At 43.9% G+C, this 15,903-nt stretch overlaps 1 protein-coding gene across 4 annotated transcripts in view; it reads left to right on the top strand.

The window, feature by feature from the left end:
* The first annotated feature begins 6,609 nt into the window (after positions 1-6,609).
* Positions 6,610-15,903, top strand: part of CHPT1 (choline phosphotransferase 1) — a 42,844-nt gene continuing 33,550 nt past the window's right edge. For 2 of the 4 annotated variants that reach the window (XM_082419478.1, XM_082419480.1), the window contains exon 1: positions 6,610-7,071. In XM_082419478.1, the coding sequence (XP_082275604.1) occupies positions 6,799-7,071 (273 nt within the window). In that variant the 5' untranslated portion in view covers positions 6,610-6,798. The remainder of the gene's footprint in view (positions 7,072-15,903) is intronic. The other 2 variants (XR_014252283.1, XM_082419479.1) reach the window with 1 other exon arrangement.

Below are 15,903 nucleotides of genomic sequence, written 5' to 3'. Positions count from 1 at the left end.
GAAAAATAAAATAGAAAAATTTGATATCTATCTATATATCCCTTCTTTGCCCTGGAAAGAACAGGTTTAACCAAAATTAAGTGAGCCAGCCTGGCCTTTCTTATCCTTTAATTGTCCTCAGCCCTGTGTCTCCTCGTTGTGCCCCATCCCCCTTCCACCTGGGGCCTGCTCAGAGCTGAGCCTCCACCCAAGCCTCCTGAGACTCAATATGCTTCAGTCCCTCATCAGTCAAAATGTGGTCGGTTCCCAGCGGCATCAGCATCACCTGGGAGCTTCTTAGGAATGAAAACTCTTCCCTCCGCTCTCTCTCCAGATCCGCTAACTCAGAACCTGAATTATCACAGAATCTCCAGGTGATTCCTGTGCTCGATCATGTTGGGAGTTCAGCTTCAGCCCTCTTTCTCGCAAGTTCCTTGCATGGCTATTTATTTGGAGCTATTCTCTCTCAGGTGTCTCAGAGGAAAGACATTCTGATAAAAGCATCACTCCTAAGGTGTTATTTTTTAAACATAAATTTATTTATTTATTTACTTTTGGCTGCATTGGGTCTTCGTTGCTGCACGCGGGCTTCCTCTAGTTGTGGCGAGCAGGGGCTACTCTTCATTGTGGTGCGCGGGCTTCTCATTGCGGTGGCTTCTCTTGTTGCAGAGCACAGGTTCTAGGCATGCAGGCTTCAGTAGTTGTGGCTCGCAGGCTCAGTAGTTGTGGCGCACGGGCTTAGTTGCTCCACGGCATGTGGGATCTTCCCAGACCAGGGCTCGAACCCATGTCCCCTGCATTGGCAGGCAGATTCTTAACCACTGTGCCACCAGGGAAGCCCTCCTAAGGTGTTTTTGATAATGACCTAACCTAACGTGGAAGTCTGACCTACTCTGCTTATCCTAAAAGCCCCAACCCCAAAATAGGAATAACTCATTGTGGGGCTTTACTCACCTCAGATTGCTGAAGAAGGAATTTTTGAGGAAGGGGATTCCCTCTAGTGCCCTCAAATCATACCATGGAAAACATTTTAAAGCAGTAGGATGTGAACTCAGAAAAGGATAATAAATAAAAGACAGTTAAAGGATATAAATAGGGCAGAATGCTAAGAACTGTGTCTCTGAGGGAAATCAGTTTCCAACCCTAAATCACTTTTGCAATTTCAGATAAAAAGCACAGTTACAACATCTGAGGGATTCTGTTGTGAAATTTGCTTTTCTGACCTTGTTCCAGAAATTAAGCATTTCTCGAGAAGACAGCAAAGGTTTTTGTCAATCTGTTATTGACAACTGTATTCTGCTCGTGTATTTTGTAAGGTTCCATGGTTCTGTAAAATTTAGACTTTAGAGTCACAAAGCACAAAACTATAAAAACAAAATAAACCAAAGCAAGTAAATGAGAAAAGGCAAGTATATACTACAGAACTATACTAATCTTCCTAAATACTCTAGCCTGTGGGTCCAAAGCTCTAAACCCTTACACAGATAGCTTGACTCCCTGAATGATAAAATTCTGCTACACAGCAAATCTAGCCAGGTGATTTCTTGATTGCAATCCATGCCTTTTTCCAAACCAGTGAAAGTCAGGGGCTTTTTGAAGCAGTTATTTTACACCTAATGTGGCTATATGAGACAATAACATTTTGTGGGAAGTTGGCCTAGATGTTGAAGACGCTGAGGAAGAAGATTTGAAATGTGAGTGCAAGTTACGCAAAAAGAACCAGTAATAAAACCAAGATAAGCAACCAACTAAAAACTTGTGGGTGCCTCTTGTACCGTGGATACGTAAGACGTTGGGAAAGGCTGGGGGATGAGTACCCGGGATCTCTCTGTACAATTTTTGCAACTTTCTGTGAGTCTACTATTTCAAAACAAAGAGTTTTTAGAAGTATGGATGTCTGCTGGGTGCCAAGAACTCAGGAACACGCTCGGTGCAGGGATGTGGTCCTGATACTCTGACGCTGGACAAGAAACAGATCAGTACATAAATAAGTGCCCCAAGACAGACTGGATCACAAGGTACAAGGTACTCTGTGTGGAAGCAGGAGAGGTCAACTGGAAGAATAGGAGAGGCCATCTCAGAGAAGGCGGAATTTAAGCTGAGCCTTGACTGATAAGCAATGTTTTAGGGGTGATGAGGGATGGAAGGTACTCCCCAAGCCCAGGGAGCAAAGTGGGGCGGGGCATGAGGAAGCGCTTGGTATGTTTAGGAACAGCTAATGGACCCGTGAAGCTGGAGCATCGGACTTAGGGAGGGGAGTGAGGGAAGAGACACTTGGGAGATAAGACTGGAGAAGAAGAGTGGACCTTAGAATGCCAAGCTAGGGAGGTTGGACTTTACCAAAGTCCTCTGAGCAAGGGAATGATTCATCAGTTTCAGTAAATTTAGTAAGATGATATATAGAAAAAGGACTGCTTAATATTAACAAAAATACTCATCTAAGTCTGGTATTTAATATATGTAACTTATTAGGTGCCATTTAGCCATAGGTAGGAGTGCAGGCTCTGGACTCTGATGACACTGGCTGGAATCTTGGCTGTATCTCTATTCTAGCAATCATGGGCAAGCTATTGAACCTCACTGTGTTCCAATTTCCTCATCTGCAAAATGCGGACTAATAATGGTACCTACTTCCTAGGATTTTTGTGAGGATTAAATGAAATAACTCCTGATGCTCAGAACAGTTCCTGGCATAGGATAGGAACTCCTAAGTGTAAGCTGCCATGTTTGTTCAGGAAAAGGAAAAATTATGTAGATATCAATCACTATGTAATAAACCATGATAATCAAAGGAAGCCATGATGAAAGAGGTAAAATAATAGGAAATCTCTAATCTACTTTTCTTTGACATTAGACAGATACGCCTTGAATTAATTTGAAATTTCCAAAAATTCACCAACTGCCGCCCCCCACCCCCCACCCCCCTCAAAAAATAAAAACCATGGGAAAGGTGAAAAGCAGCTTAGGAGCATGAGTGTTAAAGATGTGCTTTTTTTTTTTTTAATTTTTGACTTTTACTACTTTTTAACTATTCCATATTTGCAAAAGAAAAGGATTACACATACATATAGCATAAATAATAATAAAATGAATACCATGTTCCTATTACCTCGTTTAAAAACTGTGGTTGAGACAGCTAGGTGACACTCCAATATCCATTCCCCCACTTTTCAATAGAAATTTCTTAGCTGGAAAAATGGTTGGCCTGCTAAAGCCTTCATTTCCAGCCTCTTTTGCAGCTAAATGTAACCATGTGACCAAGTTCTGGCCAATGGGATGAAAGCAGGGCAATGTGTGCATCTGTAGGCCATGCCCTTAAAAGGAAAGGAACACAGGGTCTCCCCTCTTTTCCCCCTTGCAACTGATTGGAAGTTGTGGCCAGCCATTTCTGACCACAAGGACAAGGGCAACACACTAAGGTGTCAGACTAATAAAATGGAAGAAATCTGTGTCCCTGACACCTTGGAGCTGCCATACCAGCCCTGGATTGTCTACCCAATTAGGTGTGAAAAAAATTAACATCTATCCTGTTTCAGCCTCTGTAGTTTTGTATCCTAACTCATACAATTACCAATATTTTTGAAGCCATCTGTGTGCCCTTCCACAGTCCCATCTTCTTTCCTCTCTACCAGGAGTAACGACTCTCTGGAATTGTATTCATCATTTTTTCCTTTTCTTCATAGCTTTGCCACATATGTACGTATTCCTAAACACAAAATCTTGCCTGTCTTCGAACTGTATATGAATGAAATCATACTGTGTGCATTTTTTCTGTAAGCTTTTTTGTCACTCAGTATTATGCTTGTGCAATTTATCTATGTTAATCAGCATAGCTTATTAAACTTGCTAAATAATATTAAATTATGTGAAAATACCACAGTTTATTTATCCATTCAGAATTGGTAGACATTTAGGTTATTTACAGCTTTTGGTTACTGTACAAAGATGCTATGAATGGTCTTATATGTGTTTCCTAGGACACATGCAAGAATTTCTCTGGGATACACTCCAGGATCAGAATTGTGATGTTACAGAGTATGGGCACATCAACTTTACCAGATAATGCCAGACTGTTTTACCAAATGATTGTACCCATCTATTCTCCCTTGATTAACACTTGAACTTAGGTAGGCTGGTGATTAAGTTCTGGCCAGTGGGAGGTATGTACAACTGTTGTTAGGGACTTCTGAAAAAGCATTCTACTTTGCTGGCTGAGTTGAGTGGCATCAGCTTTTTTCCTACCCTCTTCCACTTTCCTGCTGCTTGAAATACAAATAGGATGGCTGGCACTACAGCAGCCTGTTCAGAACCAAGAGATGACCTTGTAGGTGGAAGCCAGAGTGAGGATGTTGGAGCAGAAAGACAGAAGAGCTTGGGTTCCTGACGACCATGGACCCACCATCCCAGTCCTGGGCTGTCAATTCTAAACTTATGTGAGAGAGAAATAAACTTCTATTTTGTTTATGTCACCACGTTTTGGGGCTTTTGTTATAGATATCTGAACATAAATCTAGTTTATTGTTTTTCTATTTCTTGTGGATTTTTAGGAATTCTTTATATGATCTGGGTACTATTCAATATGGATTTTATTTGAGGGAAATACCTTTTTCCCGTTTATGGCTTGCCCTTTCATTCTTTCTGATGTTCTTCATGTATATTAGAAATTATCTGTAATATAGTTAAATTTATTTACCTGGAAAAGGACTTTTCCTTGGCTTACTCATGGCACTAAGTTAAAAGACAGGTATTTCCAAGTTTACTGTACAAAAAACCAACATAGTTAAAAGTGGATCTCTGTCGTTCTGTTTCCTTTCCTGCATTTGTCAGCATCATTTTTCACATTAAAGATTAGGAGATGTATATTCAGTGCATGGTTTGGTCTGCAGACACCCTCATATTGCTCTAAGGAAGGGATTGCTAATCTTTTTTATGGTAAAATGCCAGACAGTCAATATTGTAGGGTTTGGGAGCCATATGCTCTCTGTCACACCACTGAACTTTGCCCTTGGAGCATGAAAGCAGTCATAAACAATATGTAAGGCATAAATATGGCTTTATTCTTGGCACAGAAATATGAATTTCATGTAATTTTGCATCACAGAAAAAATTTTTTTTCAGTCATTTAAAAGTCTAGGGACTTCCCTGGTGGCGCAGTGGTTAAAAATCCTCCTGGCAATGCAGGGGACACAGGTTCGATCCCTGGTCGGGGAAGATTCTACATGCCGGGTAGCAATTAAGCCTGGGCTCCAAAACGACCAAGCCTGCGCTCTAGAGCGCACGTGTCACAACTCCTGAGCCCACGTGCCACAACTACCGAAGCCCATGCACCTAGAGCCCGTGCTCCGCAGCAAGAGAAGCCACAGCAGTGAGAAGCCCGCGCACTGCAACGAAGACTAGCCCCCGCTCGCTGCAACTAGAGAAAAGCCCACGCACAGCAAGGAAGACCCAATGGCAGCCAAAAAAAAAAGTCTAAAAAGCTGTACTTAGCTTATGGGCTGTATGGAAACAGATGGTGGGCTGAGTAGTAGTTTGTTGGCCTGTCTCCAAGGTGTTGTGGTGGAATCTATGGGATAAACTGCACCTGCGGATAGCCGCTGCCCTACCGAACTATCACGAAAGCAGTTTCTGAGCTTGTTCTATGCCTTAGAGAAGTGCATAATGATAAGAACCAGGAGGTGAAGAAAAAGGCAAGTGGCAAAGGTTGTGCAAAATGACGTGTTTATGACAGGCTATCCCCTGTCTAAATGGGTGCATTGTGAGGTAAGGGCCTGGTGAACTGCCATTGTGTGGCAAGCATGCTTGCTCCGTGGGCCAGTGGAAGATACCACCTGGATCCCTGTCTTTGGGAGGAAGGGCGTGTGTAAAAATATCCATTGTTATTGGTATCAGATGCTCTGAGAAATAGGCATTTATTTGGCTTTCAACCATTCAGTCCCCTTGTTAGACGGTGTTTCTAAGCCCTGAGTGGTAGGTCCAATACCTTGGAATCTGAACCCTGAACCTTGATCCCTGAACCTGCAAGTGAGGGTTCTCTAGAGCTAATACACAGCCAGGGCCCCAGTCCTCGGGGTTGGAAGGAAGAACTGTGCCCGTGTGTTTATCAGGCAAGACCTCTCTTCAGGCCGACGGATGGGGACCTCATGCCGGTGACCCAAGACGTGCAAAAATCATGTTCTCACACAATACCCCGCTCCCCACCCCCCGGCTCTGCAGGCTGCGGCGTCCTGCAGTGTGGCTAAAGGCCAGGGCGTTCGCACACTAGGAGATCTGAGCTGTGCACACCGCATGAGTTAGAGCAACCCGCTTCTAACTGTCCAGCCGTCGAGACTTCCCTCTGGGGAGCGTCACCAGCCGTCCCGGGAGAAGGATCGGGTCTTAGAGGCAGGTGCATCAGGCTCTTGGGGAAGTCTGGGCCCTTTGCGCGCCAATTAGAAAGTGACAATCGGCGGAGCCACCGCGGTGACCCGGTGGCCAGTGCGGGCCTGTCCCACCTGCCCTGACACCTCGCGGGGCGGAGCCGGCCCCTCCCCCTCCCCTCCCCTCCCCCTCCCCTCCCCCTCCCCTCCCCCTCCCCTCCCCCTCCCTTCTCTCCCGGAGCCCTCCCCGAGGCCCCGCCCCCCCGCCGCCGGCCGCTCTGGGGGCGGGGGCCCCGGGACCAGGGGCGGCCCGGCCTGACCTCGACCTCGGCCGCGGGCCCGACCGGCGAGTCCCACCGGGCCGGCGCAGGCCCGGGCCCGCGAGCCCCTCCCTCTACCTGTCCCCGCCCGGGCGCCCGGCGCGGGCTGTGCTCGCTCGCAGCGGCGGGGCCCGCAGGCGGCCATGGCGGCGGGCGCCGGGGTCAGGCCGGCGCCGCGCTGGCTGAAGGCGCTGGCGGAGCCGCTGAACGCGGCGCAGCTGCGGCGGCTGGAGGAACACCGCTACAGCGCCGCGGGCGTCTCGTTGCTTGAGCCGCCGCTGCAGCTCTACTGGACCTGGCTGCTCCAGTGGATCCCGCTGTGGATGGCCCCCAACTCCATCACCCTCCTGGGCCTCGCCATCAACCTGCTCACCACGCTCCTGCTCATCTCTTACTGCCCCACGGTCACCGAGGAGGTAGGGCCACCGCCCGCCCGCGGCCCCCCCAACTGCTCTCCCCCGGAGCCCCGCGGCCCCGGCCCGAGCCGAGCTCGCCCCGCCCCGGGTGCGCCTCTGGAGGCGCCCGGAGAGCCCCCCGCGCGGCCGAGCCTCTCGGGGCCGCGGAGGGGCGAACCCCGCCTCTGCCCCCGCGCCGCAGTCGCCCCGACCCTTCCCCGGCCCGCCCCAAGGCTGTCACGCCGCTACCCGGTCCCATGTCCACCCCGAGCCTCCCCCGGACGGCGGAGGGGCTGTCAAGGTCACTGCCCAGTCCCGTGTCCACCCCCACTCTCCTTCGGGCGGCGGACGGGCGGTCTCGGCCACTGGGAGCGGGGGTCGCGTGCCTGCCTGGCCGCCGCCCCATCCCGCGCCAAGCGGTTCCTTTGCGCACTGGGCACTGAACACCCCCAGCTCCGTGCCGCCTGGCTCCGGGGATTGTGGTTGGGTTGGCCAAGCCCGAGATGCCCTTTGGACACTTTTATACTCAGCCGTCCGTTTCTCAAAGGTTGCGCTAGTGATCCTGTAATTACTGGTAGCACTGATCAGAGATAAGTTACTTTTAAGAGGTTCCTTCCTCGTTGCTTCGTTGACTTTCTCGTGGAAAACAAAAGTATTAGCAAAGTGTTAATCCTTATCTTCACGACCCAGGGATCGTAAAAGCCATCGGATTTTTATTAGCAATGAATATTTGACCTATGTCCAAAATAAGACGAGTAAATAATGTGGGCTTTCTATACTTGGTAAGCAGGAGCATCCCTTGGGCTGAGTGTGATAAGGGTCGGGAGGCAGAGGGAGCTACTCCCATATATAGCTTTTTAGAGTACATGGGATAAATATTACATTGCACGTTTTGTGACATTGCTTTCTTTTCCCTCAAGTAGAGAACTCCGTTTATAATCATATTTCAGTATAGGTACTGTGGAGAACTAATTCGAGATGAGGTTGGATAGCAGGAATACAGTGGAAATATTTCATGCCCTCCATACATGGATCCATTTTTTAAGTGTTTGGTGAAACCTACATTTTAAACATATTGAATATCTTGCTGATTGATGGATATGTTATTATATATGATTTTTCGGCAGACGTTCCCGTTGTTAATTCATTTACATATTGTTTTTAAAAAAGTAAGTTGCAGCCTGTTTGCAGAATTCCCCAGAGGCAGTGCGCCAGAATGAAAAGTGCACTGGGTTAGAAGTGGAGGCTTGGTTCTAATGTGGCTCTGCCACAGCATGGAGTGACATGGGGGTCTTGCTTTCCCTGTGTAAAATAGAAATAATACCTGCCAAGCCAATTTCACAAGAATGCAGTGAGGACTAAATGATATATTACATGCAGATAAATGCAGAAAATTAGAATTTGTTCAGCGCGTTACAAATATTACTGGTATTAAAAATGTCCTGAAAACCTATAATAAAATTTAGTTTTTACTGGGCCTAGATTTGGCTAACAGCATTTGGATATTTCTGATATTTGCCAGTTAAATTGTGAACTTTTCAGTGTTATTATTAATTTAAGAACCATTTGTTGAGCACTTCCAAAAAGCAGGGCATAGCAAGAAGTCCAAGAGAATCTGTTTAGGGATGTCGGGGTGAGGGTGGGGGGCTGATGGAAAAGGTAAAATTATGATTAAATTAATTTTTAGGCTATGCCTCATTTAAAAAAAAAAAAAAGGTGGCAGGTGGGAAGAATCTGAGGCACTCTTCAAAAAAAAAAATATCGCAATGATCCAAAAACGGGAAGTAAGGGTTGAAATAATAAAATGAAACTGAGAAGAGTTTCTGAAATGTAATTAGATCCTGCACTGCTTCCAAGTGGCTGAAGCAGTGAGGGGAAACACCATTACAGGATTCACATTGCCTGTCTGATAAAATCCCAGCAATAGCACAAAAGAAGCATAGCAGTTCAGGCTATTTTGCTTTCAGGCCACAGAGCTAGTAAATGACAGGACCTGGTAGGGTTCAGACCCAAGTCGGTCTGACTACAAAGCCGGATTCTTTTTACCACATACCACCACCATCTCATCTGCAGTTCTTGCCTTTCTGTGTGATGTGTAGGAAAAACACCTTGTGTTCTATGTAATGCTTATTAGGTATGTAACGTACGTTCACATCCATTACTGCATTTGTGTCTTATATCAACTCAAGGAGGCTGGCAAGTTTTTTCCCTTCCTAGAATGGCCATCGCACCATTCTAGTATTTCTTCTATCCATCCATCCTGAAGTAATAGTAGCATACATTTTTATTAAGAGGAAATTGAGGCCTGGAGGGTTAAGTGACTTTAACTTGGCTTGAAACTTGTTTTCTGATTCTTAGACTTAAGAATTCTTAGTGCTTTTTCATACTTGACAAATTGCTTCCAGAAAGGGTCAGGGAAAACCCATATGGTTTTTGGACTCTGATGCTTGGGTTTATCTACCCATTGAGGATGTAATGCTGACTACATATCTATATTAATAATAATGTTTGATCTATTTTTTAACTGTATTGATATTTCTAGGACATGACTGGGGATGAAGGGAAATTAATAGAAAAACAGTTAAATGATTTATATTAAACTTCTACAGTGGTGTTCTGAACTGTATTTCACACCACCATTTCCTTAAGGAACTTTCCGCTCCAGCCAAATTTAACTACTTCTTTTTTTTTTTTTTTTTTTTTTGGCTGCATTGGGTCTTCCTTGCTGCGTGCGGGCTTTCTCTAGTTGTGGTGAGCCGGGGCTACTCTTCTTTGCGGTGCGCAGGCTTCTCATCGCGGTGGCTTCTCTTGCTGTGGAGCACAGGCTCTAGGCGTGCAGGCTTCAGTAGTTGTGGCTCGCAGGCTCTAGAGCGCAGGCTCAGTAGTTGTGGCGCGCAGGCTTAGTTGCTCTTCGGCATGTGGGATCTTCCCCGACCAGGGCTCGAACCCGTGTCCCCTGCATTGGCAGGCGGATTCTTAACCACTGCGCCACCAGGGAAGCCCTGAACTACTTCAAAGATTTCTCTCCTTCTTGTCCCTCTCTTTTCTCCTTCCTCTTCCTTTCTCCTGTCCAACTTCATCTCTCAGTGTCCAGTCCTAATGCTACATCCTTAGGAAATTTTTTTTTCTTCTCTGGAGTCAAACCAACCACTTAATCCTATAAACTCCCATAATAATGACAATGATTGCTGACATTTACCGGGTTTTACTTATGTACTAGGCATTAATTTAAGCTGCTTTTGTCTATTATCTCATTTAATCTTCTCAACAACTTTCCAAAAAGGTATTATTATTATCCCCATATCATAGATGAGGAAACGGAAGGGAAATAAATTAACCTCTTTAAGCTGATACCAGGATTCCAAGCCAGAAAGCTATACTTCCACCACAGGTCTTTGTAGCTCTCTTGTGGAACATCTCCATTTTATTTTGGTTATGTGTGTGATGTGATGTTTGGTTGTGTATATCCTTACTGAGCAAGACAGTCTACCATATTTTAAGTTCAGACAGCAATTGCCCATTTGCACATTCTCCACAGCATAGTGCCTTGCGTAAAGCAGGTGCTTGGTAAATATTTGCTAAATTATTGCCTGCATGCATGAAATAACAAATTGTAATCTTGGGAGATGATGTTTTTCCACCGTTATTCAGTTTTAGCTGGTCTTAGATTAAATACTTAATCAATTTGGCCTGGGGAATTTTAACATGAGTAAGCAAGAGTTGGGGCAAACAGAAAACAAAAACTGAATTGCATCACCCTCACCTTGATGAAGCAATTCTGTCTGAATGCTGCTCTGTATATAGTCCTTGGCCCCCGTTCCTTGGCTCCTTAATCCTAAAATAGAGTCACAGATTCTGACTGCTTGAAGGACCTGAGAGCCTCTTTAATACAATTCCTACATTTGTAGATGAGAAAACTTGGTGATTCGAATCTGGTTCTTCCGGCTTCAGCTTAGTAGCATTCTCTACCACAAAACACTCATATGCTTGTTTCTGACTGGAATAAACTGTGGCTTCATTCCCTTTTCAGCTTATTTGAGTAAATATTTTTGCTCTGCCCTCTTTTTTTTTTTTAACATCTTTATTAGAGTATAATTGCTTTACAATGTTGTGTTAGTTTCTGCTGTATAACAAAGTGAATCAGCTGTACATATACTTATATCCCCATATCCCCTCCCTCTTGTGTCTCCCTCCCACCCTCCCTATCCCACCCCTCTAGGTGGTCACAAAGCACTGAGCTGATCTTCCTGTGCTATGCGGCTGCTTCCCACTAGCTATCTGTTTTACATTTGGTAGTGTATATATGTCCATGCCACTCTCTCACTTCATCCCAGCTTACCCTTCCCCCTCCCTGTGTCCTTAAGTCCATTCTCTACGTCTGCATGTTTATTCCTGTCCTGCCCCTAGGATCTTCAGAAAGATTTTTCTTTTAGATTCCATATATATGTGTTAGCATACGGTATTTGTTTTTCTCTTTCTGACTTACTTCACTCTGTACAACAGATTCTAGGTCCATCCACCTCACTACAAATAACTCAATTTCGTTTCTTTTTATGGCTGAGTAATATTCCATTGTATATTTGTACCACATCTTCTTTATCCATTCATCTGTCGATGGACACTTAGGTTGCTTCCATGTCCTGGCTATTGTAAACAGAGCTGCAATGACCATTGTGGTACGTGACACTTTTTGAATTATGGTTTTCTCAGGGTACATGCCCAGTAGTGGGATTGCTGGGTCATATGGTAGTTCTGTTTTTAGTTTTTTAAGGAACGTCCATACTGTTCTCTGTAGTGGCTGTATCAATTTACATTCCCACCAACAGTGCAAGAGGGTTCACTTTTCTCCACACCCTCTCCAGCATTTATTGTTTGCAGATTTTTTGATAATGGCCATTCTGACTGGTGTTGAGGTGATACCGCATTGTAGTTTTGATTTGCATCTCTCTAATGATTAGTGATGTTGAGCATCCTTTCATGTGTTTGTGGGCAATCTGTATATCTTCCTTGGAGAAATGTCTATTTAGGCCTTCTGCCCATTTTTGGATTGGGTTGTTTGTTTTTTTTGCTATTGAGCTGCATGAGCTGTTTATATATTTTGGAGATTAATCCTTTGTCAGTTGCTTCATTTGCAAATATTTTCTCCCATTCTGAGGGTTGTGTTTTAGTCTTGTTTATGGTTTCCTTTGCTGTGCAAAAGCTTTTACGTTTCATTAGGTCCCATTTGTTTATTTTTGTTTTTCTTTCCATTTCTCTAGGAGGTGGGTCAAAAAGGATCTGGCTGTGATTTATGTCATAGAGTGTTCTGCTTATGTTTTCCTCTAAGAGTTTTATAGTGTGTGGTCTTACATTTAGGTCTTTAATCCATTTTAATCCATTTTGAGTTTATTTTTGTATATGGTGTTAGGGAGCGTTCTAATTTCATTCTTTTACATGTAGCTTTCCAGTTTTCCCAGTACCACTTATTGAAGAGGCTGTCCTTTCTCCATTTTATATTCTTGCCTCCTTTATCAAAGAAAGGGTGACCATCTGTGTGTGGGTTTATCTCTGGGCTTTCTATCCTGTTCCATTGATCTATATTTCTGTTTTTGTGCCAGTACCATACTATCTGATTACTGTAGCTTTGTAGTATAGTCTGAAGTCAGGGAGCCTGATTCCTCCAACTCCATTTTTCTTTCTCAAGATTGCTTTGGCTATTCAGGGTCTTTTGTGTTTCCATACAAATTGTGAAATTTTTTGTTCTAGTTCTGTGAAAAATGCCAGTGGTAGTTGAATTGACTCTGTAGATTACTTTGGGTAGTATAGTCATTTTCACAATGTTGAGTCTTCTGATCCAAGAACATGGTATATCTCTCCAGCTGTTGGTATCATCTTTAATTTCTTTCATCAGTGTCTTATAGTTTTCTGCATACAGGTCTTTTGTCTCCCTAGGTAGGTTTATTCCTAGGTATTTTATTCTTTTTGCTGCAGTGGTAAATGAGAGTGTTTCCTTAATTTCTCTTTCAGATTTTTCATCGTTAGTGTATAGGAATGCAAGAGGTATCTGTGCATTAATTTTGTATCCTGCTACTTCACCAAATTCATTGATTAGCTCTAGTAGTTTTCTGGTAGCATCTTTAGGATTCTCTGTGTATAGTATGTCATCTGCAAACAATGACTGTTTTTACTTCTTCTTTTCCAATTTGGATTCCTTTTATTTCTTTTTCTTCTCTGATTGCTGTGGCTAAAACTTCCAAAACTTTGTTGAATAATAGTGGTGAGACTGGGCAACCTTTTCTTGTTCCTGATCTTAGTGGAAATGGTTTCAGTTTTTCACCATTGAGAACGATGTTGGCTGTGGGTTTGTCATATATGGCCTTTATTATGTTGAGGTAAGTTCCCTCTATGCCTACTTTCTGGAGAATTTTTGTCATAAATGGGTGTTGAATTTTGTCTAAAGCTTTTTCTGCATCTATTGAGATTATCATCTGGTTTTTATCCTTCAGTTGGTTAATATGGTGTATCACATTGATTGATTTGCGTGTATTGAAGAATCCTTGCATTCCTGGGATGACCTCCACTTGATCATGGTGTATGATCCTTTTAATATGCTGTTGGATTCTGTTTGATAGTATTTTGTTGAGGGTTTTTGCCTCTATGTTCATCAGTGATATTGGTCTGTAGTTTTCTTTTTTTGTGACATCTTTGTCTGGTTTTGGTATCAGGGTGATGGTGGCCTCGTAGAATGAGTTTGGGAGTGTTTCTCCCTCTGCTATATTTTGGAAGAGTTTGAGAAGGATAGGTGTTAGCTCTTCTCTAAATGTTTGATAGAATTTGCCTGTGAGGCCATCTGGTCCTGGACTTTTGTTTGTTGGAAGATTTTTAATCACAGTTTCAATTTCAGTGCTTGTGATTGGTCTGTTTATATTTTCTATTTCTTCTTGGTTCATTCTCGGAATGTTGTGCTTTTCTAAGAATTTGTCCATTTCTTCCAGGTTGTCTATTTTATTGGCATATAGTTGCTTGTAGTCATCTCTCATGATCCTTTGTATTTCTGCAGTGTCAGTTGTTACTTCTTTTTCATTTCTAATTCTATTGATTTGAGTCTTCTCCCTTTTTTTCTTGATGAGTCTGGCTAATTGTTTATCAATTTTGTTTATCTTCTCAAAGAACCAGCTTTTAGTTTTATTGATCTTTGCTATTGTTTCCTTCATTTCTTTTTCATTTATTTCTGCTCTGATCTTTTTGATTTCTTTCCTTCTGCTAACTTTGGGTTTTTTTTGTTCTTTCTCTAATTGTTGCTCTGCCCTCTTGATCTATGCATATAAATCCATGTCAGTGTCTGTTAAGAGAGTGTTTGTAGCAGATAGGTGCCCAGCCTAGGGTGGGTCAAAGGGCATTGAATAATTTCTTTCCTTCATGATGATAGAAAGTTGAATCGAAAAGCAAGTGTATCTGTGGAAATCAGAATGACCTTAAGAAATGGTTTATTCCCTGTCTAAATAATTCAGATTTGATTGGATTTTGGACTATAAAGTAAAGAGTTATTTGTTGGGGGAATAATAAGAAAAGGCAATAACCTAGTCAAATTCTTTTATAGGTTTGGTTTCTTTGAAATCTAGAATATTTCCTCTTTTTTGAAAATCACCTATCTCCCTCTATTTTTTTTGTAACCAGTTCAATAACTTAACAAGCATCACTTATTAAGGCAGGACTCTTGTAAGAGAGTGGCCGCTCTTACTAAAGCAAAATAACTTGCAGGAGGTGAACGTTCTAGAAGCAGGGCACAGAGTAGAGTGAGGCAAGCAGGCATGTGCACGACCCTGAGAGTAGTAAATGCCGCCTTAAATTCTGCAGCCACGGTGCCTTGCTTGCCTCACCCTAAATCCAGCCCTGTCTAGAAGGAGCTTCTTCAGGTAATGTAGAAGTAGCTTTGCTTTGGGGGTCGTCCCTTTGATTCCTGTGGCTTTCCTATACTTGATTCCCAAGAAACAAGCCGTTTCTCCTTTAGAATTCTGGTTCAAGTGTGGATAAAACATGGCATTGTGGTGTATAGAAGGAGCTTTAAATCCCACTCCTGGTGGCTTTGACCTGGGCAAGGGTCCGACCACTTGGTTTCTGTGACGTTAAAGAGCAGAACAGATGTGAAAGCACCCAGCACAGTTGATGATGATAGATCTGCCCAGGGGATTCTCTTCATTCCCCTCTCCCTGCCTGTTTCCCTTGGCCCAGTGAGAGGCTGGCATTTTCAACAAGAATTCTAGTAAGTACTAAAAGAGGTTTTTAAAAAGAATACAACTAGGGGCTTCCCTGGTGGCGCAGTGGTTGAGAATCTGCCTGCCAATGCAGGGGACACGGGTTCGAGCCCTGGTCTGGGAAGATCCCACATGCCACGGAGCAACTGGGCCCGTGAGCCACAATTACTGAGCCTGCGCGTCTGGAGCCTGTGCTCCGCAACAAGAGAGGCCGCGATGGTGAGAGGCCCGCGCACCGCAATGAAGAGTGGTCCCCACTTGCAGCAACTAGAGAAAGCCCTCGCACAGAAACGAAGACTCAACACAGTCATAAATAAATAAATAAATAAATAAATAAAAGAACGTGAATTTCAAAAAAAAAAAAAGGAATACAGCTATTCACAGGAAATTTACAAAGAAGAATGCCTTTCAAAGTAAAGACTTCTAATGTCCTGAGAAAGCCCCTCCGGCCCTGACGTGCTGGTTGCCTGGTGTTCCTGCCCTGCCTGGTTTCCTCCACCAGCTTGTAACCCGCCTCATTTCCTGAAGGTGGGTGTGCTCCTCTCAAATGCTGGCCTGCACCCGAGCTGAAGCCAAAGCTCGGGGTGAAGCAGTAAGCGGCTAGGGTCTTCCTGCTGGG

The sequence above is a fragment of the Balaenoptera physalus genome (genome assembly GCF_965194825.1).
Source record: "Balaenoptera physalus genome assembly, chromosome: 13".
NCBI classification, from domain to species: domain Eukaryota; kingdom Metazoa; phylum Chordata; class Mammalia; order Artiodactyla; family Balaenopteridae; genus Balaenoptera; species Balaenoptera physalus.
The sequence above is the reverse complement of the archived record's forward strand: the minus strand, read 5'-3'. Positions and strand labels throughout refer to the sequence as shown.